The sequence below is a fragment of the Diceros bicornis genome, chromosome 5 (assembly GCF_020826845.1).
Source record: "Diceros bicornis minor isolate mBicDic1 chromosome 5, mDicBic1.mat.cur, whole genome shotgun sequence".
In the NCBI taxonomy this organism is placed as follows: Eukaryota; Metazoa; Chordata; class Mammalia; order Perissodactyla; family Rhinocerotidae; genus Diceros; species Diceros bicornis.
In genome coordinates, this window is record NC_080744.1 from 58,201,372 (window position 1) to 58,229,096 (window position 27,725).

Consider the following 27,725-nt stretch of genomic DNA (forward strand, 5'->3'; position numbering starts at 1 on the left):
TCTCAGTGTATTGCGTGGAGAGAATTTCCAAGCTGCAGTTCAGGGAGGGTAAATTCAAGCTAAACTTAGTGGTCTCTCTGAATTGAGGAGACAGAGTATAGAATTCAAGGTGGCTAAAATTAACAGGGTAGAATACCAGAAAGGAGAGAGCTGCACGAAAAGAAGAGAGCTGCACAGAAAGAGAACTCCAGAAATGTGCCGAGAGTCCTTCTCGTCCCCTCAAGTCTTCAGCTGATGCTAATAAAGCAACTATCCAAAGCTAAGGAAAGAATCACCCAGTAGGAGCAGGCAGAACAATCCCTGGAGCTCACATAGGGTTAAGAAGAATTTGTGTTACCACAAGCCAGAATGAAAAATCTTTGTAATCCATAAGGCATTGAATAGAATACTAAGAAAGGTATTGGTTCAGTGGTGGGGAAAAATTAGCCCGAAACTAAAGGCTGTCCTGGTCTCACCTAACCAAGCTTAAAAGGAAGACTTGAAAGAACCAAATTGTTTCCAAGTAACTTAACTGTATCCTAGATCAAAAGTAAAGTGTGTGTGTGTATATATATACACTTTTTTTTTTTTTGGTGAAAAAGGCCACACTAAGCTAAAACCTGTTGCCAATCTTCCTCTTTTTGCTTGAGGAAGATTTGCCCTGAGCTAACATCTGTACCAATCTTCCTCTGTTTTGTATGTGGGACGCTGACTCAGCATGGCTTGACAAGTGGTGTGTAGGTCCGCACCCAGGATCCGAACCAGCAAATCCCGGGCTGCCTAAGCAGAGCGCACGAACATAACCATTACAGCACCAGGCCAGCCACAAAAGTAAACTATATTTAAAGAAATACAAAATATTTAGCACCCAACAAGGTAAAATTCACAATGTCTAGTGTCCACTAAAAAATTACCAAACATGCAAAGAAACAAGAAAATACAATTCAACATGAGGAGAAAGATTAGTCAACAGAAACAGATTCAGAAATGAGATAGATGATAAATTAAGTAGAGAAGGATATCAAAACAGGTATTATAGGAATACTACTCAGCCATAAGAAATGATGAAATCCAGCCATTTGTGACAACGTGGATGGACATTGAGGGTATTATGCAAAGTGAAATAAGTCAGAGGGAGAAGGTCAAATACCGTACGATTTCCTTCATTAAGTAGTAGATAATAACAACAATAAACAAACATATAGAGACAGAGATTGGGTTGGTGGTTACCAGAGGGGAAGGGGGGAGGGAGGAGGGCGAAAGGGATAATTCAGCACATGTGTGTGGTGATGGGTTGTTAATTAGTATTTGGGTGGTGAACGTGATGTCATCTATGCAGAAATAGAAGTATAATGATGTACACCTGAAATTTATACAATTATAAACCAATGTTACTGCAATAAACAAAAAATTAAAAACAAAACAAAACAGGTATTATATAAACACAGTTGATCCTCATTATTTGTGGATTCCATATTTCCAAATTCATCTACTCATTAAAATTAATTTGTAACTCCAAAATCAATACTCGTGGTGTTTTCACAGTCATTCACATGCACAGTGACAAAAAAATTTCAGTCTCCTGATGCATTTGTTCCCAGTTGAGGTTGAACAGGGTGACACTCTGTGTTCTTGTTTCAGCTGTCACACTGTAAACAAGTGTTCTTTTCACAGTCTATTTAGTGTCATGTTTTTTTTGCATTTTTGTGCTTTCTGTTGGTGATTTCACTGTTTAAAATAGTCCCTGAGCGTAGTGATGAAATGCTGTCTAGTGTTCCTAAGCCAAGAAAGTTTTACTGTCTTATGAAGAAAATATACGTTAGATAGGCTTCCTTCAGGCATGAGTTATAGTGTTGCTGGCCATGAATTCAATGTTACTGAATCAATAACATATATTAAATAAGGTGTCTTTAAATAGAAACACACACAAAACAAGGTTATATATTGATCAGTTGACAAAACGTAACCAAAAGCTCACAGAAACCTAGCCCTGTATTTTCCCTAGGAGCAACAGTTTAGTTTTTGCTAATTCATTGTTCACAATGACTTTATAGAACACAACTACTCTAATAATGAGAACTGACTCTTATCCTATGTATGTGATAAGGTAGAGGTAAGATTGAGCATGTTAAAAAGACATGGAAGATTAAAAAAAAAAAGACCTACATGGAACTTCTAGAGGTGAAAACTACAATGTCTGAATGAAAAAATACACTGGATAGGATTAAGAGCAGATTAAAAACTGCAGAAGAAAAGATTAATGACCAGAAGACATAACAATACAAACTATCCAAAATGAAACACAGATAGAAAAAAGACAAAAAAAGAAAAAGTGAGAGAGAGAGAGAGAAGAGAACATCAGTGATCTGTGGGACAACTTCAAGTGGCCTAATATGCATGTAACTAAAGACACTGAAATGGAGGAGTGGGACAGAAAAAAATCTGAAAAAATAATAGATGAAAGATATCCAAATTTAATGACAACTATAAATCCACAGATCCAAGAAGCACAACAAACCTCAAGCACAAGAAACATGAAGAAAACTATACCAGGGCAGATCATAATCAAACTGCTGAAGCCTAGTGATAAACAGGAAAAATCTTAAAAGTAGCCAGAGAAAAAGGCATATTACATCAAAATTAGAATGACAGAAGACATATCATTGGAAACAATACAAGCCAGAAGACCATAGAGCAACATCTTGAAGTACTAAAAGAAAAAAAACTGTCAGTCTTAGAATTCTATACCCAGTGAAAATATTTCTCAAAAATTAAAGTGAAATAGACTCTTTCAGACACACAAGAGCCATAAGAATTCATCACCAGCAGACCACTACAAGAAGTGTTAAAGGAAGTCTTTCAAGCAGAAGGAAATAATACCAGACAGAAATCTGGATTTACATAAAGGAATAAACACTCTCAGAACTGGTAAATACGTGGGTAAATATAAAATACATACTTTAGTTTTTAAATGTCTTTAAAAGACAATTAGCTGTTTATAACAAAAATAATAACAATGTAGTATGGGGCTTTAAAACATATGTAGAAGTTAAATATATAACAATAAAAGTACAAAGGCTGAGAATGGGGAAATGAAAGCATACTGTTGTTAGATTCCTCTACTATACATGAAGTGGTATAATATTACTTGAAGATAGATTGTGATAATTAAAGATGTATACTATAAACCTGAAAGTAATCTCTAAAATTACAATACAAAGTATAGCTAATAAGCAACAAAGGAGATAAAACAGAAAAATAAATACTCATTTAATCCAAAGAAGGTAGAAAAAAGGGAACAAAGGACAGATGACATGAACAGAAAGATGGTAGATTTAAACCCAATCATACCAATAATCACATTAAATGTAAATGGTCTGCACACCCCAATTAAAAGGTAGAGAACATCAGGTTGAATTAAAAAAGCAAGACCCAACTACAGACTGCCTTTATGAAACCCACTTTAAATAAAGACACAAACAAATTAAAGGTAAAATGCTGGGAGAAGATATACCATCCTAAAACTAATAAAAAAAAAATCAGAAGTGGCTACATTTACACCAGATAAAGCAGATTTAAGGGCAAAGAATATTACCAGGGATAAAGAGAGTCATTTCATAATGATAAAGAGGTCAATTTATCAAGAAGATATAAGAATCCTAAAAGTTTATGGATCTAAAGACAGAGTTTTAAAATATGTGAAACAAAAACTAATAAATAAAAGGGGAAATGGACAAATCCACAATTACAGTCAGAGATTTCAACATCATTCTCTTAATGATTGATAAAATAAGTAGACCAAAAATCAGTAAAAGAAAATCATATAAAGAAGACTTGGACAACACTATCAACCAACTTGACCTAACCAACAATTTAAAGAACACTCCACTCAACAATAATACAGTACATATTTTTTTTCCAAGTGCACATGGAATATTTACCAAAACAGACCATATTATGGGCCATAAAACAAGTCTCAATAAATTAAAAGAATTCAAGTTATACAAGATATGTTCTCTGATGATAATGAAATTAAATTAGAAATCAATAGTAGAATGACATCTGGAAAATCTTCAAATATTTGGAAACAAAATAATATACCTCTAAAGAACCCATGGCAAAGAAGGTATCAATGGTAAATTAGAAAGTACTTTAAACTGAATGAAAATGAAAACACAGCATTTCAAAATGTGTGGGTTGCAGCAAAAGCAATGCTTCGAGGGAAATTCATAGCACAAAAAATGCCTCTATTAGAAAAGAAGAAACATCTAATATGACTGATGTACAGTACATTATTTCTCACCCGAACAGCCATAATTCAATCCACAGCTTCAAAATAGAGAAGATAGCTCAGTTTGATGGGGCAGATCCCCCAAAAGTAAAATCACAGTTTTAATTTCAATGAAGACAAAACATAATGCCCACATAATAAAGTCTCACACATCTGGAATGCCAAGAGGTTTGAGCGTCATAGTGCACGATAGCACACGCACCTGTGCGGTTAGCTGGCCTTGCTGACTGGGAATCAGGAGAAGTTAAGCTTTGCCTCCTTCCTACTTCATCAGAGGGAGAAGTTGGTAACGATGATATTGGAGGAGTCTGTGCACGACGTGTGGGAAGTACAGTAGTAGTTGGGTAACTAGAGAACATTTGCCTTTAAGAAAACAACAATGGTTAGCATAAAAACCCAATTAGAAAATAACATATACATCACAATCTTCTTATAGAAGAATATGCAACCTGGAAAAGTTAGCTATAGTTTAATTGGGGGAAGGGGAGAAAGACTCCACAGTATTAAAAATCATTATCTCATCGGATGCTTTTACTGTAAAAGTAATAACACCTTATCATTTGTTCAGCAAAATGCTGGCAACATAGCAGGTGGGGGGAATACAGCAATTAACAAAATAGATTTAAAAAATCTCTGCCTTCATGAGGCTTTCCTTCTACTATCATACCAAGACAACAGGGGTATTTTGTTAGGTACATAGTAGTTAGACAATAAAGAAGACTTTTAAAGATAGATAACTTACAGTTACTTCAAATATAAATTCACTAGCTAGCCATGAAATTATTCACATGGATTCAGAGTCAAGTCTATAGGTAAGTTATGGAGAGAAAAGATAACTGCCCAGTCACCCAGCACAACTAAAAAATAGAGTATGAATGATATGCCAGCTATTTAGAGGGGGAAATGTACAGGAGAGACAACCCCTCTCAGGGTGAGACGGCAGATACTGACAAGAGAATAAAGTCGAGGAAGATCCTCACTGACTGCTCTTAAGACTTGTCCAACAGAATTAATAACAACTTTTTAAGCATCAAAAAAGCACTGTCTACCCAGTCAAATAACTATGATATGATGGTATTCACATCCCAGGCAGTTGTTCCCTGATTTTTCTCATGTTAAATGATGTTCAGCCAGGCAGAGACAATTGCAGCTCTAATAGAGTCCCAGCCAATAGCAGAGAAATGAAGACTGAGAAGAAAGGAGGAGTCGCAAGGCCTGGGGAATGCCTCTGGGAGTAAGGGAGCATTATTTTACCACTCAATCCCATGCCTACACTACAGAGCTTGAAAGGCAACAAGGAGTCACAGTGTTATTGATCCTCTATGGACGCCTAATATTCACAATATAAGTATATTTGCTTTTTGAGGAAAAAAATATTCAAAAGCATATTCCCCCCCCCCCCCCCCAAAAAAATCATTATAAGGAGATAAGAGTGCTGGAGTACCTCAGTCAGTGGCACAGCTGATTAGATCTGGGACCACCACTAACTGGGGTATTAAACTTCTGAGGGACATTTCCAACTTCAGTAAAATGAGCTTAACTATATGATCTCTCAGGTTCCTTCTAGTTCTAGAACGCCTTGATTTAGTTGGGCACGCTCTTCATAAAACAATCATGTGTTGAGAACCATAGGCATCAATATGGCAGACACTAAAGATCAACTTCGCTACCTGAGAAGACTAAGTGGCATCACTCCTGGGGACTCAGATGCAGGCACCGTTTCTGTGTCAGTGACTGGAGTAGTGGCAGTTGTGGTGTCCTCCAGCGAGCTGCTCATAAAGGAAGTTGTGCTCGAGGCTGATGGGCTAGTGGTAACTGGCGTCTGTGCCTGCTGGGCTTGGTCACTTTCTTCAGCTTGTTGATCAATCTCTATAAACCAAGGTAAAGGTTAAGAAAGTAGTAAGGATTTGTTTCTTCAAAAGTAACATCGAATGGAAAACTTTTAACTTTTAATTTTGAGAGTTCCTAAATATATTTCATAAGATTCAATTTCTATGAAAGACTTACAGAAAAAAATGTTCTTACATATATACATCCTTGTAGTCACTATTGTACTCATTATTATAGATTCTACAGACAATAATGTAACAAGCCCTCGTTTCTTTTTTTAGAGAAGAAAGTTCTCTTAAAAACAAAAAAAAGTCTCACTTTTGTTTGTAAGATTTGACCAGAGGTTCTCTAAAGATACCTGAGCATTAACACTGTGTTTCCTTAGCACTTTGATTTTGATGCTTATCTTTAGTCTTTAAACACAAAGATGAAGACTGTAAATAGAAGAATAATAAAAATCTAGACAGAAACTACATGCTCTAAAAAGGACAATGCCTCACAAAATAAACTGATCCTAATATTTAAAAGAAAAAAAATGTTACAATGTCAAAGAGCTTATAAAGTATTTATAATTTTTTTCTTATCTGCTAAGAGAGCCTACAAATAAGCATAATCAAGATAGCGGTTGCTACAAAGATAGCTAATGCTATTAGGTTTGCTAAATGGCCTTCATAACATCATGCATGATCTTAACACTCCTATTTATATGCACCATGTACCTCTCTCTGCCTACTTACTGTCAAAGCTAAGAAAGGAGGGAGGGGCGTAAGGGAAAAGGAAAGGAAAGGAGGAAGAGGAAGGGAAGGAAGAAAAGAAGAATGGAAGCTCCATGAAGGCAAGGGACTTTGTTTTGTTCACTGCTGACTCCCCAGAGCCTAGAGGAATACCTGGCACATAGTAGGCACTCAGTAAACATTTACTTAATGAATCTCATTTTTATCTCAGAATTCATATTATAACCAAAGGTGAGAGTAAAAGAGAAAACAAGGTTTTTTACATACAATACAGAGTCTATGAAAGTAGTACTTTACAATGTCTCTGAAAAGTTATCAGAATAATATGTATTTTGAACCAGATCAATAAATACTTGAGCAAGAAAACAACAGAAAAAAAAAAACTTGAGTACCTTTTGTAGCATGAGTTAAATTTTTGTTTTACAAAATGTAGTAATAACTATTAAGTTCTAATGCTTGTGTACGTTTAAAATAGAAAATTACATGTAAATTATTACTATAAAAGAAACAAAAAAACTGTTTGCCTTGCAAAAGAAAAAACAATGTGAAAATTGCTTTGACCAAAAACCATTTTTATAAATCACTTACAGAACACAGTCATGTGTCCCTTAATGACAGGGATATGTTCTAAGAAATGTATCATCAGGTGATTCTGTCATTGTGTGTACACCACAGAGTGTACTTAGACAAACCTACATGGTATAGCCTATTACACACCTAGGCTATATGGTACTGATCTTATGGGACTACCATCACATATGCAGTCTGTTGTTGACCGAAACATTATGTGGCACATGATCACTTCTGACAATTATAAATAATGTCAACAGGGCCGGCCCCGTGGCTTAGCGGTTAAGTGCATGAACTCCGCTACTGGCAGCCTGGGTTCAGATCCCGGGCATGCACCGACGCACCGCTTCTCCGGCCATGCTGAGGCCGCGTCCCACATACAGCAACTAGAAGGATGAGCAACTACGACATACAACTATCTACAGGGGCTTTGGGGAAAAAAAAGGAGGATTAGCAATAGATGTCAGCTCAGAGCCGGTATTCCTCAGCAAAAAGAGGAGGATTAGCATGGATGTTAGCTCAGGGCTGATCTTCCTCACACACACAAAAAAATAAATAAAAAAATAATAATTTCAACAGCACAAAAGTAAAAAAAATAAATTAATTAAAAAACAAATTAGAGACCATACCTTGCTTAATTTTGCTCCCAAACTGGTCTTCCAAAAGCCCATGGACCACTAATTTATAAATCATAGCTTGAGCTCGTTCCAGATCGGCTAACCCCAATGCTCTCTTTATGGGTGACCGCATGACTGCTCGCTTCACCATGTGTCGCATCAAGAACTGTAGGGCTGCACGCATCTCCACATCTTCGTGAACAACTGGAGAGCTCGCACAGTCTGAGTTGTGGCCATTTTCAGCCAGAACTTTTGGTATCAGCAACAGCTCAGCGTATTTACTACAGCCAAGAAGAGCACTAAGTGATTTCATAGCACCGAGGTAGAGATAGGACAGCTGGACAGCTCTCATTTCTGACTGGGCTATGTCATGGTTTTTGGACATGTGTTCATGATTTTTTCTTTTTCCTTCTGTTATTTGATGTTGGGATTCCACACTTGGCAGCACTGGATCTATAGAAAATGAAGCTATTTCGTTTTCTGACTTGGAGCTTGTGGTACCCTGACTTTTGACATCGTCAGATGTTAAGCCTGTTCGTGTATCTAAAGCAGATTCACTCTCGGTTTTCTGCTCAACATCCCCTTTCTCCTCGGACTCATGTCGGTGTTTCTTTTCATGTCGCTTGGTGCTCTGTTTGCCCATGTCTTCGTGAATGCCAGTCAAATACGTGAGGTCCAGCAACACAGAAGCTGTCAGTCCTCGGAATCGCGCCACGTCAAAAGGCAGTGGTTCACAGGGTTCCAGATTATACAATGGAGTATCACTAGGCGACCAAAAAGTTGGGAAGCTTTAATAAAGATCAGAATGACACAGGAAGAAGCAAGTGAGGGATAGACAGGAGGAAAATACAGAAAATAATGTAGACAAAATAAGATGCATCACATACAGATACACAGAATAATTTACACAAACTAGAGAAGTCATTACAGAGAGAAAAATGAGTCTATTATGAGAAAATGGGGAGACGTGATGTTAAATGCAAAAGCAGAGATGTGCATGTGCTTCCTAATAAGAATATTCACTATTATACAGTGTAAGCCAAGAATTAGCAAAATTTCTGTGAAGAGCCAAATACTAAACATTTTAGACCTTGCAGGCCACACGGTCTTTGCTGCAACCCTTCAACTCTGCCACCAGTGTGAAAGCAGCCACTGATATACCTAAATAGTATACAAATATCATTGCCAATCCCTGATGTAAGCTATTTGGAAAGTTGGTATAATAAATCTAGTTTATTATGTGGGTAATGGTCATTTATAACCTATTCCAGAGAAGACTTTGTTTCATTAAAAAAATTACTTTGTAGTCTTTAATTAATGCTTCTAATTTATAGTTTAAGCAAAAACGTGGTCATGTTTCCTGGTATTTGGCAAGAATTTCCTTAAGTTTAAAATGTTATAATTATACAAAATGTAATAGAAAGCTTTACCAAGTATACAAAGTTTGGTGGCATACATTTGTTGTATTAACCTAAATCTTGGTTCTAGCTTAACCTTCCTAATCTATTTTCCCTTTGCCTCATTTTTCTTATTTGTTTTAATGTAATCTATTTATTTTACTAAATTAATAAGACATCATGAATCCTTTCTGAAACAAGGCAAAGAACAAAAGGAAAGGTAGATACTTTCACATCACATTGTAAAATTTTCATCGGTTTCTTAGCCTGGTGGAGTAGAGGGAGGTAGAGTCCATTAACTCCTAAAATTGTGGGTAACCTAATGTATGTGTATTTTTCAGCTAGGGGGTCCACAGCTAGAGTTAGATTCTAAAACAGTACTGCCTCCAAAAAATACTTAAGAACCACTGTTTTAGATATTGTCTCATATCATATTAACATTATAAAGTAATCACTTTAGGCAGTATAATAAAGTTACATAATATCATCAATAAATCCATATTTTCAAATGATACAATTATGTAGAGTCATTAGATAAGTGAGTCCTCTTATTGAGAGAGAGCGACTTGACATATTTCCTTCCAAATACATGAAATTTCTATTTCACACAAATCCTATCTGATTGTAAACACATCTAAATGCTTTTAAGTACACAGTTTGTGTCAAATAAGTGTAAATTTCATATCTATCCAAAATGCTGCACACTGAGGGGACAGAAATATATGCTTTAAAAAAAAAAAAAGGCAAGAATACTTAAAATCATAGATAATCCAAAACTTAATTTTAGTCTCTCAAATGTTCCCATCCTACATTCAAACCCCTCCTACACAAAAGGTAACTGACAGATCTGCTGGCTGGCATTTTTCTATCCCAGTGTGTCATGGAAATGATCAAAAAGCAGGAAGCCAAATGAAAAATAGAAAGAAGGAGCCCAGTTAAACCTAAACTAGTGAGCTTACCATTTCTTCACAAAACAAACCAAAAAACTACATATTTTACAAACTTGTATTCCAAGGAACATGAGTTTGAGAAATATTCTTTTATGAAATTACAGTATTCATACCCAGCTGTATGAAAAAAATTATTTAAAAAAGTTAACTGGCAGCTCACCTAAAATACATGATTACTCACTGTCCATAGGCAGTGGCCCATTTCACCAATATATACTTGTTTGCCAAAAGTGTAACTCAACAGATCATACCTGATGGTAATTTCTGCTTCATCCCATTGGACTTTGGCAGACGTGCTGCCCTCTTTGACCACTCCCAGGAGCGTGGCATGGCGCCCAGTTTGCTTGTGAACACACCGACCTCCAACTCTAAGACCAGCATCAACTCCTCCTATCACTGCCAGCACAGGCCACACCTCTATGCAAAGGGTCCTCAGCTGCGGCTCTGAGAGGTCAGCAAGGCCATGTCTATTATGTTTACCTTTCTCTTCCTCTTTGCTCTCCTTCTCCTCTCTCATTTCATTTTCCTCTCGGCTTTGAACCGAGCGGCTTTTCTTTAGCTTCTGACCTGACTCTTTAATACATATCTTAATTTTGTGCAGCCTTTCCATCATTTTTTTGTTAATGCAGTAAGTCCAACGGTCTGTTCGGTGAAGGATACGGATAAGCTGAATAGTGGCCTCTGCCAGCACTGCTGCTACTGGACTACAAATGGGGTCTCCTGGAAGTAAGTCACGCGGTGTGCCACGCATCTGCATATCACAAATCTTCACCTATAAAACAAAAGAGGGTAATAAATGTGTGATATCAATAGTTCTCCTAAACTATTAGTCACTATATCCTAGCACATGCAATCTCTTGTTGAACTAGTGTTTGGTGTCCTAATACATGTCTCCAATAAGGAGTGAGCAAATATTACAGATCTACTGAAGTTAGTAGCAGTATGGTCCTCTGAAATAAGCTGCCCTGTCATTTAAATTTCTTGTGGCCTGTGAGTATCAGAGCTGTTGTGGCCACCCGGCAGATGGATATAGACGAAGGTGTGTGTAACTGACTCAATTTAGTCCAAAAAAAATAGCCTTGAGGATCTATTCACTCTCATCCTCAAGACTCCAGAATAATAATGAGTCCTGGGACCATCTTATATTGTTCAAGGAACACAAAGATAAAATTATAAATCTAGATAATTGAGATATTCCCAAAGATAAAATCATAAATCTAGATAATTGAGATATTCCCAATCTGCACGCACATTTCAAATAACACATAGAGGTTAAAAGAAAAGCAAGACTTGGGACTGGCCCGGTGGTGCAAGCGGTTGGGTGAGCGCGCTCTGCTGCGGCGGCCCCGGGTTTGCCAGTTCGGATCCCGGGCGCACACCGATGCACTGCTTGTCAAGCCATGCTGTGGCGGCATCCCATATAAAGTGGAGGAAGATAGGCATGGATGTTAGCCCAGGGCCAATCTTCCTCAGCAAAAAAAGGAGCATTGGCAGATGTTAGCTCAGGGCTGATCTTCCTCACCAAAAAAAAAAAAAAAAAAAAAAGGCAAGACTTAGGTTCAAACCTTAACTCTGCATAATCTTGGGAAATTATTTAATCTCACTAAACCTCAGCTTATTCATCTGAAAAAAATGGCACTACTAATAGTATCTGTCTCTTATGGTTATTTTAAAGATTTAAATGAGACAATGCATATAAAGTACTTATTAGTACAGTGTCAGAAACACAGTAAATGTTTAAAAAACGTTAACTATTATTAGTATTGTTTTTATCAGAGATTCTGAAACTTATCAGAAAAGGCTAATGGGCAGAATAAATTGATTAATACATAGTCTAAGGTTGAATGAATTCCTTCATGGTTCACAGATGCCGGGGAGAGACAGGCCATCATTTTAACCAGAACATAGCAGAACCTATTTTGGGCTGCAAGAGTATCACCAGGGAAAGGGACGACAGCAGGTACTGGGCTGCCTCTTTACTTCAGCTCCAGTTCAGTTTCGTTGACCACCTGTTCAAGAAGCAGTTCCCCTCTCTCAAGAATGGTTAGCCTGAAATTATACCTCCTTGAAAAATTTTAAAACATATTTAAAAGCATAGAATAAAAGGTAACTTCCATGGTTAGGATTTACCAAGTCCAGCACTTCCATTATAGAAATATTATATATGAGATAGTATGAAAACTTTCTACTAAAAAATAACTAGAAATTCTGGAGACCAGACCTGGCTAAACTACAGCCTCGAGTGAAAGGATGGGGGAGAAAACAAATCCACCCACCAGCACAGGGAGACCACAAAGAAGTCTGTCTCTGCCCGGGTTTTAGATGATGAGAAAAAAAAATTTTTACTGCAAGGGTATCTCTTTAATCTTGTCCTCCTGAGGGTTTAAGGTTCAAATTTACATCGTCTACAAGGTCTGAGAACCTCCTCAGCTGAATGAATAAAGGCAGCTTCCCCATCACACCTGGAACTTCCATTACTCAGCTAATGGTATCTGATTACATTTAATATTATTTCTAGGTTTTTCTCTCATATGCATAATTGCCAACAAACCAGATTATCCCTAACTATTTCCTGTAATTCTCATAATTGTACATATGTTTGAAACTTGACTCATTATATTCAAATTGCCAGAATATCAAATAGTGCCTTAATAAAGAGTAAAGACAACTTCTAAAAGTAACCTAACCTTCTTCTAAAAGAGTCAATTATCTGAGCAGTTACTTTTAACGATAGAAATAGCTTATTATATTTATAAACTCTATCTGATGCTAACAAATATTAATAAAAAATGACAAATACCCTTTATGCTTAAGTATAAAGGTTTGAGGTTTCATTACCTTTTCCCCCGGGTTGCTACTATAGAACATTACACACGGGTATAACTCTGCTGCATCCACATCTTCAAAAGCTAACTTGGGTTCCTAGAGCATGGCAGAGGTGATGGAAAAAAAGGAAACGAAAATATTTTTAAAAACTGACAATATCCAATCTAAACATTAAGATTCAAAACTCTTATGAGACAGAACAAAAGTTACAAGAGCCAAATCTCAACCTTGTTAACCAAGGAAATTCCACATAGAATAAATGATCCTAATTTGTTCATATGTTTCAACAATCTTACTATCTTTCTGTTGTTTATTTGGTGCTGACAAATACTATAAGAACCAAAAGTATTAGAGAAAAAGCAGAGAAGAGTGGATAGTCTATAAACTGAATCACTAGCAGTTGAAAAACTGAGTTGAGTCTAAATGAAAATAAGAAAACATGTAATGCTTGTGAATAAATTTCAGTACCTCTCCATTTTTCCCAAAGGAAATGGTCCTGGCTTCCATGTCTAACACACAGGTAATGAAATCTCCTTGAGTAAAGCTGGACAACGTCAGAGTCTGTTCTCCATTATGATAGAGGTTACCACTGTAGGCCCGATAGAGCCACATATCCGAGGTAGTACGGTGGTTAAAGTCATGTACTGGCCAGCGAGAAACTCCAACACACGTGCCTTCATTACCTCTGTTTTCCTTCACAATGTAAAACTAAAATGAAAGTGGTAATGTTCACTAACAGTCAAAAAAAACCTGTTTATATACTATTAACTGCATAAACCAATACTGGGGAATATGTTTATAAATAACATTTATGCATTTGTGGGAACATGATAAGTTTATTTTCAGCCTAAGCGAAAATAACATACAAATGAAATAATTTCATCATTTTGTGAAGATTTTAAAACAAATTCGATCTTTACCTTGTAGAACACTTAGAATAACCTTTGAGTACTTATTTAAAATAAATCATTTTAGCTTACATCTTAATTATGAAGCTGAGGAAGGGAGTCTAGTCCAGAAAATTATTACCAGACAGCTTCAATTCTTTACATACAAATTTTCTAACTATTCTCTGGTGTATACTTCTGTGTAGAAACGAGTTAATACAGCAGGCCTGACACTGTTATCTTTAAAAAGTCACGCTTGTAATGCTGGCCCTTAACTAGTATCTGCAAATTTGACTGGTAAACAGCTTCCTACACTGATATGAAACTTTCCCTAAGTGATAAGGGTGGCTCATCGGGCCTAGAATGTTTGAACAAACAAGGCAGTTTATGCTGAACACTGCTTTCCTTCTGGGAGCCTGGAATTTCAATACATGCCAGGCAAAGTTCTTTCATGACCAGCCCCAGTAAAAATTTTGGGCACTAAGTCTCCAATGGGGTTCCCTAAAACATTGCACACGTTGCTGCATTTTGTTGCTGGGAAAAGAGTGTGCTCCATGTGACCCCTCATGGGAGGGAGAGGACGTAAGGAAGCCTGCACATGGATTCCTTCAGACTCTGCCTGTGTCTTTTTCCCTTACTATCTGGTTACGTACCCTTACTGTTTTGTTATAATAAATCTTAGTCATGAATACAACTATATGCTGAGTCCTATGAGTCCTTCTAACAAACCTTTGAATACTGCAGTGATGTTAGGGATCCCCAACACAGTGGTGACAATAATAAGATTCAACAGAACTACCCTGACTCATTAAAATATAGTTACAGTGTTATTTGGGGGAAAAGAGAGAGAGAAGTGGAGAAAGACAAAACTCGGGTGCCTGGTGGCTGTGGAGTTACACATGTTATGAAACAGCAGGTGAGTTGCTATCTGTTGTGAGAGGTAAAAGTTACCTATGGAATTCAAAAATAAAGCTCCAACTACAGGAGAGCTGGCTTGCTGGATTCTCTGGTTGCTTTTGGCCTTGGTAGCAAAAGTCAGGAAAAAAGAGTAGCCAGGGTAAAATTTCTATTGTTTTCTCCTCTAGGCAAGAAGAAAAGGGCCTAAACATTCCCACAAATGGGTTGTGTATGGGCCAAAGAATATAAATTAGTTTGCAGTTGCTCTCTCCTCCAGGTAGGAGGGGAAAGAGTTCAAAACTATCTGAAAGTGAGTTTTGGGTAGACCAAAAATATTAGAAGTGTGTTGCTCTTTCCTCCAAGCAAGAGGAAAAAAGGTTAATCAGTTCCCAGGACTGGAGCAAAGCTTTAAATAGACTAGAGGGGAAAAAAAAGAAAAGAAAAAACCACTCCAGCTATTTTCTTTAACCTAGATGCTGCCACTGCTGCAGCAGTGCCCCCCAATCAATTAACCCTGTAAATGCTAAATTTACTGCTAGGGGCTTGAGTGAACTTGAGATCTGAGGAAGAGAAGTAAATTTTTAAAAACAGCTTTGTTTTCTGGCTATTGCATCTGGATGTATAATAAAAACTGATGTAAAATGTTATATGCCGCTACGTTCATAAATGCTAAGGGATCATCCTGATCAGTGAAAGCTGCAAAGGAAACACATGTTAGTGGGAGACAACTTCCTTGCTTTTTGCCACCAGTAGGTAGACTGGAATTTAAACTCTTTGAGTATTAGAAACAAAATTGATGATTTTTTGCTATGATTTTTGCCTATTAGAGCCTCTGGAAAAATGGAGACAAAATAAAAAGAGAGGCAATCTCCAGATAGATACACACAGATATACTTTTGGACTTTTAAAAAGCAATTTTTAGTTGCCGAGTGCCTGTAAAATCAGATGTCTGACCCTCAGAGGTTCATGATTTTCCGGCCTGAAGTGCGTATTTTTGAGTGGGTAAATTTGGACTCTTAAGACTGACAAGGCAACAGAGCTTAGGAAAGCCTCGCTTGTCACAAGGACTTAAAACACAGCTGTCTGGTCCTACAGCATGTAGACTTTACTGCTGCCAAAAAAGTTGCTAGCTTTTTAGAATCCTGAATTCACAGATTCTAAGTGCCTGTGACCTGACTCTAAGCTAAATCCTGAAACTGTCTACTAGGGGCTGTTTCAACCCAACAAAAGCTGTGCTCAACTAAAATCAGGCACAGGCCCAATGAACAAAACAAAGTCTGGGACTGTTGCAGATTTAGGACTCCTCTATGGCCACAGACTATGAAAACACCATGGATTCTGGCTGGACTGTCCGGGTCTCTTGCAGATGCCACTGGGAAAGGACTTGTTCTTTGATGGAATCATCTAAATTTGAGCTGCTGACTGGCTCTATATTTCTGACACAGAAACTGATTACATTCCTAACTTGTGATTTCTACCGAAAGCCAAAAGGTGGAGGAGGGCATACCCCAGAGAGTATGACCCCTCTGTCCACTCTTAACAGACTGGACTCTCAGCCTCTTCTTGGGAATGTCCCACTGCTGTTGATTCATTACGTTCAGCTTTCTGGATTAGCTGCAGTTTTCAGCAACAGACTGATAAGCTTGCCTCTACGTCTCATCATTTAGTAAGGCGGTTTATTAAATGAAGTTCTCCTCAGAGACTGATCTTTTCTAGGCTGCTCACTGGATAAATGATTAGGATTAAAGAGACAGAAGGTTTTGTAAACCTGTTTTGAAAATTTTTTAGTTGAGATTTTGTCCTGACCAATTCCTAACTCTTCTGGTTAAGTTGTATAAAAATGTTTTTGTGTGAAAACTCTTCTGTTCCTCTTGCACCTAACCCTTCTGGACAAAAGGTCTAGATGAAAATAAAAACAGACTGGAAAAATCTGAAGTTATAATAACTAAATGAGACACACTGATTTTAGAATAAGGGAGAAAAAACAAAAACCCGGGCCCTGGGGAAGCATGGAGGAGAGGGGAGGCATTAATGATCTTTGTTTTTCAGAACTGTTTCTCCCCCTAGGGGAAAAAAAAATCCATGTTGTCTTGAAGGCTGTTGTGAGCACTTAAATTCAAACTGACTGCTGAGCTTCCTATTATACCTGACAGACTATAAGAAGTGGGTGGCCCCAGCTTCTGCATTTTCTAGAAAACACCTCCAGATGTCATCCACTCTTGAGGCAGATAAACTAATGTCATAGACAAGCAAAAGCATTTAACTGACTACCTTTAGGCAGTCCCTCTGAAACCAAGGACTCAACTAAATTATTCAGACTGTACAGAGAACAGAGAGTGGGAGCCTCCCTGGTGGGAGGTCACATTGGGGCCCTGTTAACTTGTTCTACCTGACTACTGTACATCCTGATAAGGAGTATCCTAACAATCATAAACTCTTTGTTTCCAGGAATACCACATATGCCCTCTGGGATTCTATTTCTTGTGTGTACACCCTATCATGACACTATCTGAGCCCCGGACTGGCCCGAGTTGTGCTGTACTAAATTGGTGCCTAAGCCAGTTTTAAAAAGTTAATACAAAAACTTAAGGACAAAGCCACATGGCTTTTTCAGATAGACCTTTATGGTTCATGAGATTTGTTTTAACTGGCTAAGTCTAGGACTCCTAAAAGGCATAACTGAAGTCAATACTACAGATTGGTCTCACCCTGCTGCATGGGGTCCTACCGATAATAATCTTACTGTAAAGACACTGTGGCCAAGAGCCAAGGGAGTGGACTGTGCAAAAAAGGAGTTAAAATAGCAGAGACTGTTATCCTGAGAAAGCCCTGCTTGCAATGTTGGCTCTTGGCTGGCATCTGGGAACTAGACTGGCAAATAGTTCCCTACACTGATAAAAACTTTTCCTAACTGATAAGAGTGGCTCGCTGTGCCTAAACTGTTTGTATAACAATATGGTTTATGCTAAACACCTGTTTTCCTTCTGGAAATCTAACATTTTAGTATATGCCAGGCAAAGAGTACCTATGTGATCAGCACCCAATAAAAATCTTGGGCACTGAGTCTCTAACGGGCTTTCCCAGGCAGAATCACACACGTTACTGCATTTTCACTGCTGAGTGTGCACCATGTGACTCTCATGGGAAGGATGATCTTGACTTTTTAACGTTCATTTAAAAAATTTTTGAGATAATTTTAGAATTACAGAAGATTAACAAAAATAATACAGAGTTCTTGTATATCCTTCAGTCAGTTTCCATTTATGTTAACATCTTACATAATGATAGAACATCTACATATGATGATTTTTTTAAAAGTCTTTCGATACATTTTTTATAAGAACTTGGGTAAAAAGGACTAAAACACGAAATGCTAAAAATTACTTGGAATTCTACGCACCTTCCACTGATAGCACCCAGAAGTTACTCCGGTTGATGCCAATCCATATCCTTTTCCTCCACTGCCATGAGTTAAAATCTGTCCATTCTCCACTAGGCAACACTGAGCTTTCTCTGGGTCAAAGGACACTTCTTGTATAGGAAGATTCTCATCTTCTTCCTCCAACTCTCCCTGCTTCTACCAGAAAGGAAGTTGGGTTAGTATTTTGGAGTAACCCAGATCTCAGTTAATATATATTCTAAGATTCCTTGGTTTGATTCCCCAAATATTTATTAAGTATCTACTACGTACCAGTTACTGTGCAGGCAATGGGAACACAATGATAAATACAGTGTGGTCCCTGCTCATAGAGAGCTTATAGTCAAATTAGGGGACAGAGAGACAAATAAATAACACCAGTATTGTAGTGAGAGAATAACAGAAGTTATATGACAGGTATAGCAGAAACATAAAAGTGTAAGTGTCTAACCATGCCTGGGAAGGATAAGGTAAGCATTCAGAAGAGGATGACTTCTGAGTTGAGTCCTGAATGATGAGAAGGCATTAAGCACCTGGTCAAAGAAGAGAAAGGCATTTAGGGCAGTATGTACAGCATGTACCAAGGCATGAAGTAGAAGAGAGTTCAGCAATTTAAAGTAATTGCAAGTAGTGGGGAATGTCTGGAGGAGAAGACAGGCAGAAAAGGAGCCTAGAAAGAGAAGAATGAATAAAATCACAGAAGGCCTTGAGTGCCATTTTATGTTTGAATTTTACTCTATATATAATAGGGAGTGCCTACACAGAATGATTTATATAGAGGATCTCTGACCAGATCTGTGTTTCATAAATATTGTTTTACCAAGAGTGTAAAGGATGCAGGCAGAGAGACCACTCAGGAGATTACTGCAAGAGTTAAGAAATACTGAGGACTTGAATTCATTCATTCACTCAATGAATATTTATTAAGCATCTACTATGTGCCAGGCACTATACCAGGTCCTATATATTCAGCAGTATGTTAGATAGATAGGTCTCTGTTCTCACAGAACTTACATTTTGGAAGATGAGACATAAAATAAATAAACAAGAAAATATCAGATAATAAATGCTATGTTGACATTGCAACAGGGGATATAACACAAAGTGTACAGCAACTAACTCTAGATTGAGGATCAAGAAACGATTCTCTGAAGAAGTGATAATTAAGTTGAGACTTTAATAAAAATAAGTTGACTTCTGAGAAATATATCTGAGGGAAGTATTCTAAGTAGAGAGACTAGCCAGTGAAAAGCTCGAAGGAAGGAACAAGATTAGTGTGTTCATGAAACAGGAAGAAGGCAAGTTGTTTAGAGCAAAGGGGAGAGAACAAGAGTTCCAAATTTTATCCCAAGAATGACAAGAAACCATTGGAGGGTTTATCAACATGCTCTGATTTACAATTTTAAAAAATCGCTATGGATCCTGTGTAGAGAATGGACTAAAGGGAGTTAACAATGAGAGCAGAAAGACCAGTTAGGAGGCTAACGCATAATCCAGGCCAGAGATGATAATGGTTTGGAATAGGGTGATGGCAGAGAAATGATGAGGTGGGCAAATTCGTTATGTTTTACAGAGGAGTGAATAGGACGTGGAGATTGTTTGGATGGAGAAAATGGGAGAGGGGTGTGTGATACAAAGAGAGAATCAAGGATGACTCCTAGGTTTTTTAGTTGAGTCATCAACTAGGAAGATGGGAAAGCTTGGGGAAGGAACAGGATATGACAGAACTTAGAACTGCTACTAAGTATGAGATGCCTATTAGACTATCATTCAAGTGGTCAGGCAAGCAGAAGATAGGTAAATAAGTCTAAAATTCAGGAAAAATGTCAGAACTAGAATTAAAAATTTGGGGATCAATGCATATGGGTCTAGGAAAGGGAATGGGGGTGATGGTTGAGGAAAAGAAGTGTCTCTTTGGGACCAAGCCTTGAGATACTCCAACATTTTTTTTTTTTTTTTTTGGTGAGGAAGATCAGCCCTGAGCTAACCTCCGTCACCAATCCTCCTCTTTTTGCTGAGGAAGATTGGCCCTGGGCTAATATCTGTGCCCATCTTCCTCTACTTTATATGGGATGCTGCCACAGCATGGCTTGACAAGCGGTGCATCGGTGCGTGCCCAGGATCTGAACTGGCGAACCCTGGGCCGCGAAAGCGGAGAGCGCGCACTTAACCGCTATGCCACCGGGCCAGCCCCAGAGATACTCTGACACTTCAACAGACAAATAAGAACCAATAAAAGGGAATAAGAAGAAAAGGCCATTATACTGAGATAGAAGGAAACCCAGAAAAAGTACAGAATCATGAAACCAAGAGAAAGATTAAGGTAGCTAGATGGATGGATTCAAAAGCTATTTAGTAGGTAAAATCAATAAGGCCTAGTGACCACATGGATGCAGACATTAGGAGAGTCCAGAATTCCCAGGAATTCAAGTTTGGAAAACTAGGCAAGTGGTGTTGCCATCAATAAAAAACGGGAGAGGAAGAAAAGAGGAAAGAGGGGAGACACCTGGGCTAGCATTTAAGTTTGGAAGGCACTGCATGTAGGTGAAAATGGTCACAAGTGTGACTGAGACTGCTGGGAAAGCTAAGGATAGAACTCTGAGGAACACCAGAGTTTGGGATAAAGGCAAGGAGAGAGTGGCATCAAAGAAGAGATGCCTCCAGAGGGAATCAAGAATTGGCAGAGGGTATATGGAAATCCAGAAGAAGGTAGTGTTTTGAAACCAATAGAAGTCTAGAGTTTCCAGAGGTGAAGTAAGATGTGGACAAAAAGTGTACGTTGTATTTAGCAATTAACACTTACCCTTGTCATTTAATTTCAGTGCTTTGATGGAAGATAAACAACTGGGTTGAAGAGATGGAAGAAGTAAGGAAGTGGCTGAAATATGTATAAGATTACTCTTCTGAGAAGCTTAGCAATGAAGGACAAGAGAGAAGATAGGGAAGGCTTCATGGATTAAAAAGGGACTTGGGAAGGTGGGAATGAGAGATGTTTATAAGCTGAGGGAAGGGAACCAGAGGAGAGGCAGAAAGAATGCAGGGAGGAGATGGAATAACTGATAGAACAAGGTCCCTCAGAGGAGAAGGGATCCAACAACAGGTGAAAGGATATTCACTGCTGCTGTCTAAAAATACTTTTTTTGAAAATCAATTACCTGTAATTTTATTTCTTGTTCTTTTTCCTTTATCTGAATAGCATGTTTGGCCTGAGCGATGGGTGTCTCCCACATACAATCCGACAGAAGGGAAAACAGGCGTTCAACAACCTATTTATTGAAGGAAAAAGAATTTGATGAAATTTGTAAAAGGTAATTTTAAATATTTTTAGAAAATATAAATTATGTAATTGTAATATTAAGTCACATGTGAAATTTGATGATACCAATGTCCAAGAGCTACTTTGGGTGGTTGTAAGTTAAATATCTTCTTTTTAGAAAGACCATTCACCATGAGAAAGTGGGTTCCATTGCCCTCAAGTTGCCTCACTATATGGACCTCAGATTAGGCCATGCAACCTCACACACTTCTTTCTCCAGGGGCCCTAACCTAGTAAGAAATTTCACAGCTTTTCCTTTTCTTCCGACCTTGCAAGTATTCACTATCCCCATACTCCTTCCTCACACTCTGTAACTTAATTTTTCTTTCGTCTTGCTTGGAGATGAAATATAAAGAAAGCAATCTCAGAAGCGGAAGTTTTGCCACTGAATAAATGACACATTTACAACCAAAGAAACTATAAGTTTAGATTTTGGGTGAATCATGTTGCGGACGCGAAAAACATCTTCTAATAACTTTAAAAATAGAAACCTGGGCCATTTGATCATCTTCTACACCAGATTCACAAGCTGGTAGCACAGCCTCAAGGACGTGAAGTGCAAGGAGCCTCGTTCTTAAGTTACCAACTAGAGGAATACCTGGTGAGGGGAAAGACATTTTCTTATTATTAGTGTGACTTACGTTCAAAATTTAAATGAACTTCTTAAAAAATGTCCCTGAGGCTGCTAAGCATTTACAGGTGGAAAGGACTTCACTTCAACCTATTATCACAAGAATTCTGGACTCATCCCAAACCCATGAATGTATACGAATATTCATGTTTCTCAGTTTTTATGTATATATAAAGAGAATAGCACTATAATAACTACCTGTGCCAGGTACTGTGCTATGCATTTCATACGTTAACTCCACTGATCCTCACAAACACTACATTATATCCCCGTTTTACTGATGAGAAAACTAAGGCTCAGAGAAGTTAAGTTACTTGACCAAAGCCACACAGCTCAGTAAAGGCAGAGGTAGAATTTAAACAGGTCTGTTAATCTCTAAAGCTCAGGCTTATCATACCCTTTCATTGCTTTTTCTCCATCCGTGCCCTGACTGCCTCAGAGATTGTTAGGGGGTAACAGAGAGTAAGCAGTTTGTACTTTTCCAAAGTAAGCAATGGTAGAGACAGCATACTGATGTTCTTTTCTATACCCATTACTACAATAAAACCAGTTAAAATAAATGAATATCTAATTTTTATTTATGCTCTAAGAACTTAATATTATATAAGAGAATATTAAAAGAGAAACAAAGCTGTTTTAAGTTATACTAGTTAAGAAAAACTAGTGAAATATAATGGGAATGTATACATATGAAATAACATGTACCATGGAAGACTACATTATATTTTAGAATATTTAAAAAAGACTAGGGATGATGAAAAAGTTCTAGAAATGGAGAGTAGTGATAGCTGAACAACCTTGTGAATGTACTTAAAGTCAGTGAATTGTACACTTAAATGGTTAAAATGGTAAATTTTATTTTATGTATATTTTACCTCAATCAAAAAAAAAACAGACCAGGAAAGGACTGACAGTAATCTATGCAAGCAGACCCTACTTTTAGGCTTAGAACCAGGAATAAAGCTTATTACATAGAACCGTCATAGATAGCACACAACCTGAAGTTACAATCAAGACAACAGAATCATATCATGATAAGAGAGAATAGACAAATTCAGATCTGCATTTTGATAATCTAAGAAGATCAAATAAGTACTCAGAAAACAAGAAAGAAAAGATTTGAAATCAAGGATGAATATCCAATGTTGTTAAAGTCTGGCATTATCTGAATAAAACACACATGATGTATAAAAATACTCTAAAACAAGGTAAAGATCTAATACCTGAAGAACACTTCTGAGATGCTATATTTAGCAGCACTTCTGTCCACTTTGGGGAAGCCATTTTTGATTGAATTGCTTTTGAAGATACAACTCTGCGAAGAAAAACTAAAAAATCCCCCAGATGCAGTTCGGCTGCGTGTTGTTTCCTAAGAGCAGCTGAAGAGTGAAAAGTGTACATTACAACCAAAAGCCAACAGTAAACAGTCTTATATCAAATAACTTATATTTAGATTGCAGTAAGCACAAACCTAATTTAAAATCTAGGTTGTCAGTTTGCTGCTGAATTTTTAAAATTTAAAGAACAGAATGGGGAAAAGTCAGAAAATAAAGCCAAACTTAAAACACCTTTTACATCTGTGTACAATAATAGTGAGTTTGCTAGAATAAGGTATGTGTACTTGGTTTTATGCATTTTGTTTTACCACTATTCTAAAAAACAACAGTTCTCTACCCAAGTCTAGAGTTCTATTGGATAGAATTTGGGGAAGATGGTTTGTAAACCCTCTAAAATTGTATGAAAAATTGTCTGTGTGTGTGTATTTGACTAGTAAGAGAGTTCACAACTTTGATAAATTTTCAAAAAGTCCATGATCCCCCCAACCCAAACTAAGAATCACATCTCTAAAAAAGACTTTGTGTTTTCAGATTCTACAAAGAAACAGATTTCTAGGCCTGAGTCTGGTTTGCCTGAGCTCAAACTCTTTGTACAAGATCTTTCACATAAACTTGCCCTAACCAATCTTCCCAGTTTTTCCACCAGCATCAGCACCAGCCTCTCTCGTCACCCCTCTCATAGTTTTCCTCCACCCTGTGGATCTGAAGCCAGAGAAGTATCTGCTCTTTCTGTAACACACCAGGTTCTCTTATCATCCAACACCTTTCATACCTCCTTAGCCTGGTAAAGTCCCACTCAGAGCCAGGGGGAAGAAGTGTGTGGCTGCCCAGAATGTCAATCCCTAAGGGGCACTAAAATGTGGAAAATCATAATCCGGAGACAGGTATACACAGCACTCCTTTGAGGATTCAGGGAGATCCTGGCATGTCAAATTCAGGAATACACAGACAAGTCACTTATGATAGCAGGGAGACTCCCCTGCCAAGGGGCATGCTTAACGCCTGTAACTAACCTATCTTCATAGATGTCTAGTTAACTGGAGGACTTTTGTTTCGCTGAGATGGGCGTGCAAGTCTGTGACAGAACTAAACTGCTAGGGAACTAGAGAAAAAGCTAAGAACTTCTCTACATTTCCTCTACACAGTACTCTACCTCTCCTTTACTTAAATGCTACTAAGCAAATATATTTTATAATATTAGTTTGAAGAATATAAAATTATTAGCCTGCCCTGGGTACTCACATATCTCACTTGAACCTTGTTCTTACACATTCCTTCAAAATCCAGTTCAAAAGCTACCTCTTCTATGAAGCCTTCTCTCTTGGTAGAGATCCCTAGGAAAATCTCTTTTATGAGGCTTCCATCCTATCCGCCATCCTCATTCCCAGCAAGTGTTTCTCTAACAAGACACTAAATTAATTAAATTAATTAAAGCCTGGACCCTTTAAATACAAAGCTGGCTGATCCAACTTGATACAGTTTGTGTTTCAGTATCAGTACTACATTTGAAATGAAAGGTACACCTTACTTTCAGTTAAGTATTTTAGAGGGTTTGTGGGGTTAATACCCATGCAGCCTGCCTCTGAATGCCTGGCCACTGCTGACTAGAACCAGTCTTACTCCCAGCCATCCTCATAAACACAAAGGGTGCAACGGCCTTCTCTCCAGGACGACCTGAGAGGAATGGATGTGGATTCAGCTTGCTGTTACATCTGCTGAGATTCACTCACAGAAGAACTATTTCTTTCTTTACTGGATATGGAAGAATCCAGTTTTCTTGGGGACCTATAGGCTGTAACTTTACGGTGTCTTTCCTGCGGTCCACATATACAGTACTCAGCACAGAGTGGTGAGAAACTATTACCTTCACAACCCTGTACTCCCCGACCAGATCTCAGGAAAACAGGAGGTAGCATTAAAAGCTTGTTTTTAATTTTGTCAGACCTTGTCTAAGTCTGCCCATGCTCTTTGTAGAAGCACAATAATCTCTACATAAACAGAGAGAAGGAACTTGCCACAGGTTCAGCCTCTGAAACTAAAAGCTAGTCCTTAATCAGACCCATACATTCTCCTAGATTCTGACAAGAGATTTAGCTATTTCTTCTGAGCTTCTATTATAGTGTAATTATCTGCTTACATGTCTGGCTCCCTTCTCCATTACCCTAGAAGGTCCCTGAGGGCAGACACAACGTTTTATCATCTTTGTATCCCCAGCATATTTCCTCTATCTACCCACCTGTCTACACAATGTTAATATTATTTAAATATTAATTTAATTTTAATATTATTTATTATAATATTCCAATATTAATATTAACATTCATTGAGCTCTCGCTATGTGCCAGACTCTGCTCTAAGTGGTTTACATGTACTAAATTATTTAATCCTCATAACAATCTTAGGAGGTTGGTTCTATTATCCTTATTTTATAGATGAGGGAATTGGGGCACAGAATGATTAAGTAACTTGCTCTCTCCATCTGTCTCTCTCTCTCTCTCTCTCTCTATCTAATCCAGAAAGGATGTAAGGGCTCCCAGAATTTATTATGGTAATAAGACATGGTAGCGTCACAAAATTTTTTGAAAAATTGACCAATTTTAGACCTTTATTCCCTAATTACGTAACAGACAACAGAACAATAGTTCTGCTGTTTAGGGTTTAAGTTCTTCTGAAATACAATGTTCACTATAGTTTTTTTAAAGTTATGAGCAGATGATCATATTACAGTAACCAAAAATTATGACAGCTAAGTATAATGAACAATTTTTTTAGTGACTCGGGAACAGAAAAGCCTAGCAAAAAGTTCAGCTCCTCTACTTCTAACCCAGTTCCCAAGTATTAAAACCCTTGGTCCTGGGGGAACACTTAAGCCAAGACTGTGGTTAGAGATGGGCTGTCAGGATCAAATGCTAAGAAAGCATAACCTGGGGGAGTCAGTCACCTAGAACCTCTAGGTTCTAGAGGCAGGAAAGCCAAGAAGAGGCTGAATGTACAGAGTGAGCAGTATAGTCGCTGCATCAGGATTAACAGACTCTAAGGAGAGGAGGTTCAGTCAAAAGCACATCTAAATCACATATATTTGGAGAGAAAAGGGGTTAAAGGAACAAATAAAAATCCTTCCATGCCTCACAACAGAAGGAAGTCTACATTCTAATGATATGCACACAATGGGGACTCAATAAATGCCTGTAAATAATGATAGAGAAAAAGGTTTATGATACCTCTGAAATCTCTCTTCTCAGTTTCTCCACTGGAGTCAAGTTTTTTTCCTTCTTCTTCACCCTCTTCTGCCTCCCCTTCTCCAAAAGAGGCCATAAGTAGTACACCAGCTTGGGACAACAAATTCTTCAACTGACTACAGAGCAGATCCAACAAGGACTGAACTACCTTGGGGCTCAGTTTATCAGCATAGGTCCTACATGAAATAACAGGAAAAAAATAAGTAGTAACAACACAGTGGGGCAAATGTTGCACTTTAACAGGTAAAGGAGATTCGGGGGAAATGGAAATTACTAAAATGTGAAAAGACCAGGCCCCCACACAGTTCTACCAAGACATCTACAATGCTCACCCTGTAGTGATGGCTAGAATCTGGAGCAACCTTGTACTAGCCACTTTTAAAGCTGTGCTAAGCTGGGAAATACCCGTCTTTGGCAACAACTGCAGGGGCTGTCCTAGCATGGTGTCCGTGCCACATAACTGCGACAATACGTTTAGCAGACCAGTGGAAATTGCCAAAGAAACGTCCACTGGTTGATAGTGAACACTCAGGGCAAAAACTGTAACCAAAAGGAGACGTTGCTGGGCTTCTGGGAAAAAAAAAAAGAAAGAAAGAAAGATAGCTGAGAATCTTCTCTGAAGTAAACAAAGCATTTACTAAAATGAATCATATTCCAAAATATAGTTATATGGAACACTATTACATTTACAAATATTTATTCTTTATCTGTAAGTTGATCTACTAATGTAAAACACAAGATATAGAACATCTAGCATCTATCTTGCATCACCTCAGGCCAAAATGTCACTTGCATCTTGTATCTAC

General features: G+C 37.9%; 1 protein-coding gene across 9 annotated transcripts in view; it reads right to left on the bottom strand.

The window, feature by feature from the left end:
* Positions 1 to 27,725, bottom strand: part of HERC1 (HECT and RLD domain containing E3 ubiquitin protein ligase family member 1) — a 182,233-nt gene that overhangs the window by 49,046 nt on the left and 105,462 nt on the right. For 7 of the 9 annotated variants that reach the window (XM_058541785.1, XM_058541786.1, XM_058541791.1 and 4 more), the window contains exons 29-40: positions 27,252 to 27,489; positions 26,902 to 27,095; positions 23,567 to 23,722; positions 22,204 to 22,310; positions 21,552 to 21,662; positions 18,379 to 18,555; positions 13,663 to 13,902; positions 13,207 to 13,290; positions 10,620 to 11,140; positions 8,034 to 8,809; positions 5,941 to 6,139; positions 4,473 to 4,633 (exon numbers count right to left, since the gene is read on the bottom strand). In XM_058541785.1, the coding sequence (XP_058397768.1) occupies positions 4,473 to 4,633; positions 5,941 to 6,139; positions 8,034 to 8,809; positions 10,620 to 11,140; positions 13,207 to 13,290; positions 13,663 to 13,902; positions 18,379 to 18,555; positions 21,552 to 21,662; positions 22,204 to 22,310; positions 23,567 to 23,722; positions 26,902 to 27,095; positions 27,252 to 27,489 (2,964 nt within the window). The remainder of the gene's footprint in view (positions 1 to 4,472; positions 4,634 to 5,940; positions 6,140 to 8,033; positions 8,810 to 10,619; positions 11,141 to 13,206; positions 13,291 to 13,662; positions 13,903 to 18,378; positions 18,556 to 21,551; positions 21,663 to 22,203; positions 22,311 to 23,566; positions 23,723 to 26,901; positions 27,096 to 27,251; positions 27,490 to 27,725) is intronic. The other 2 variants (XM_058541788.1, XM_058541792.1) reach the window with 2 other exon arrangements.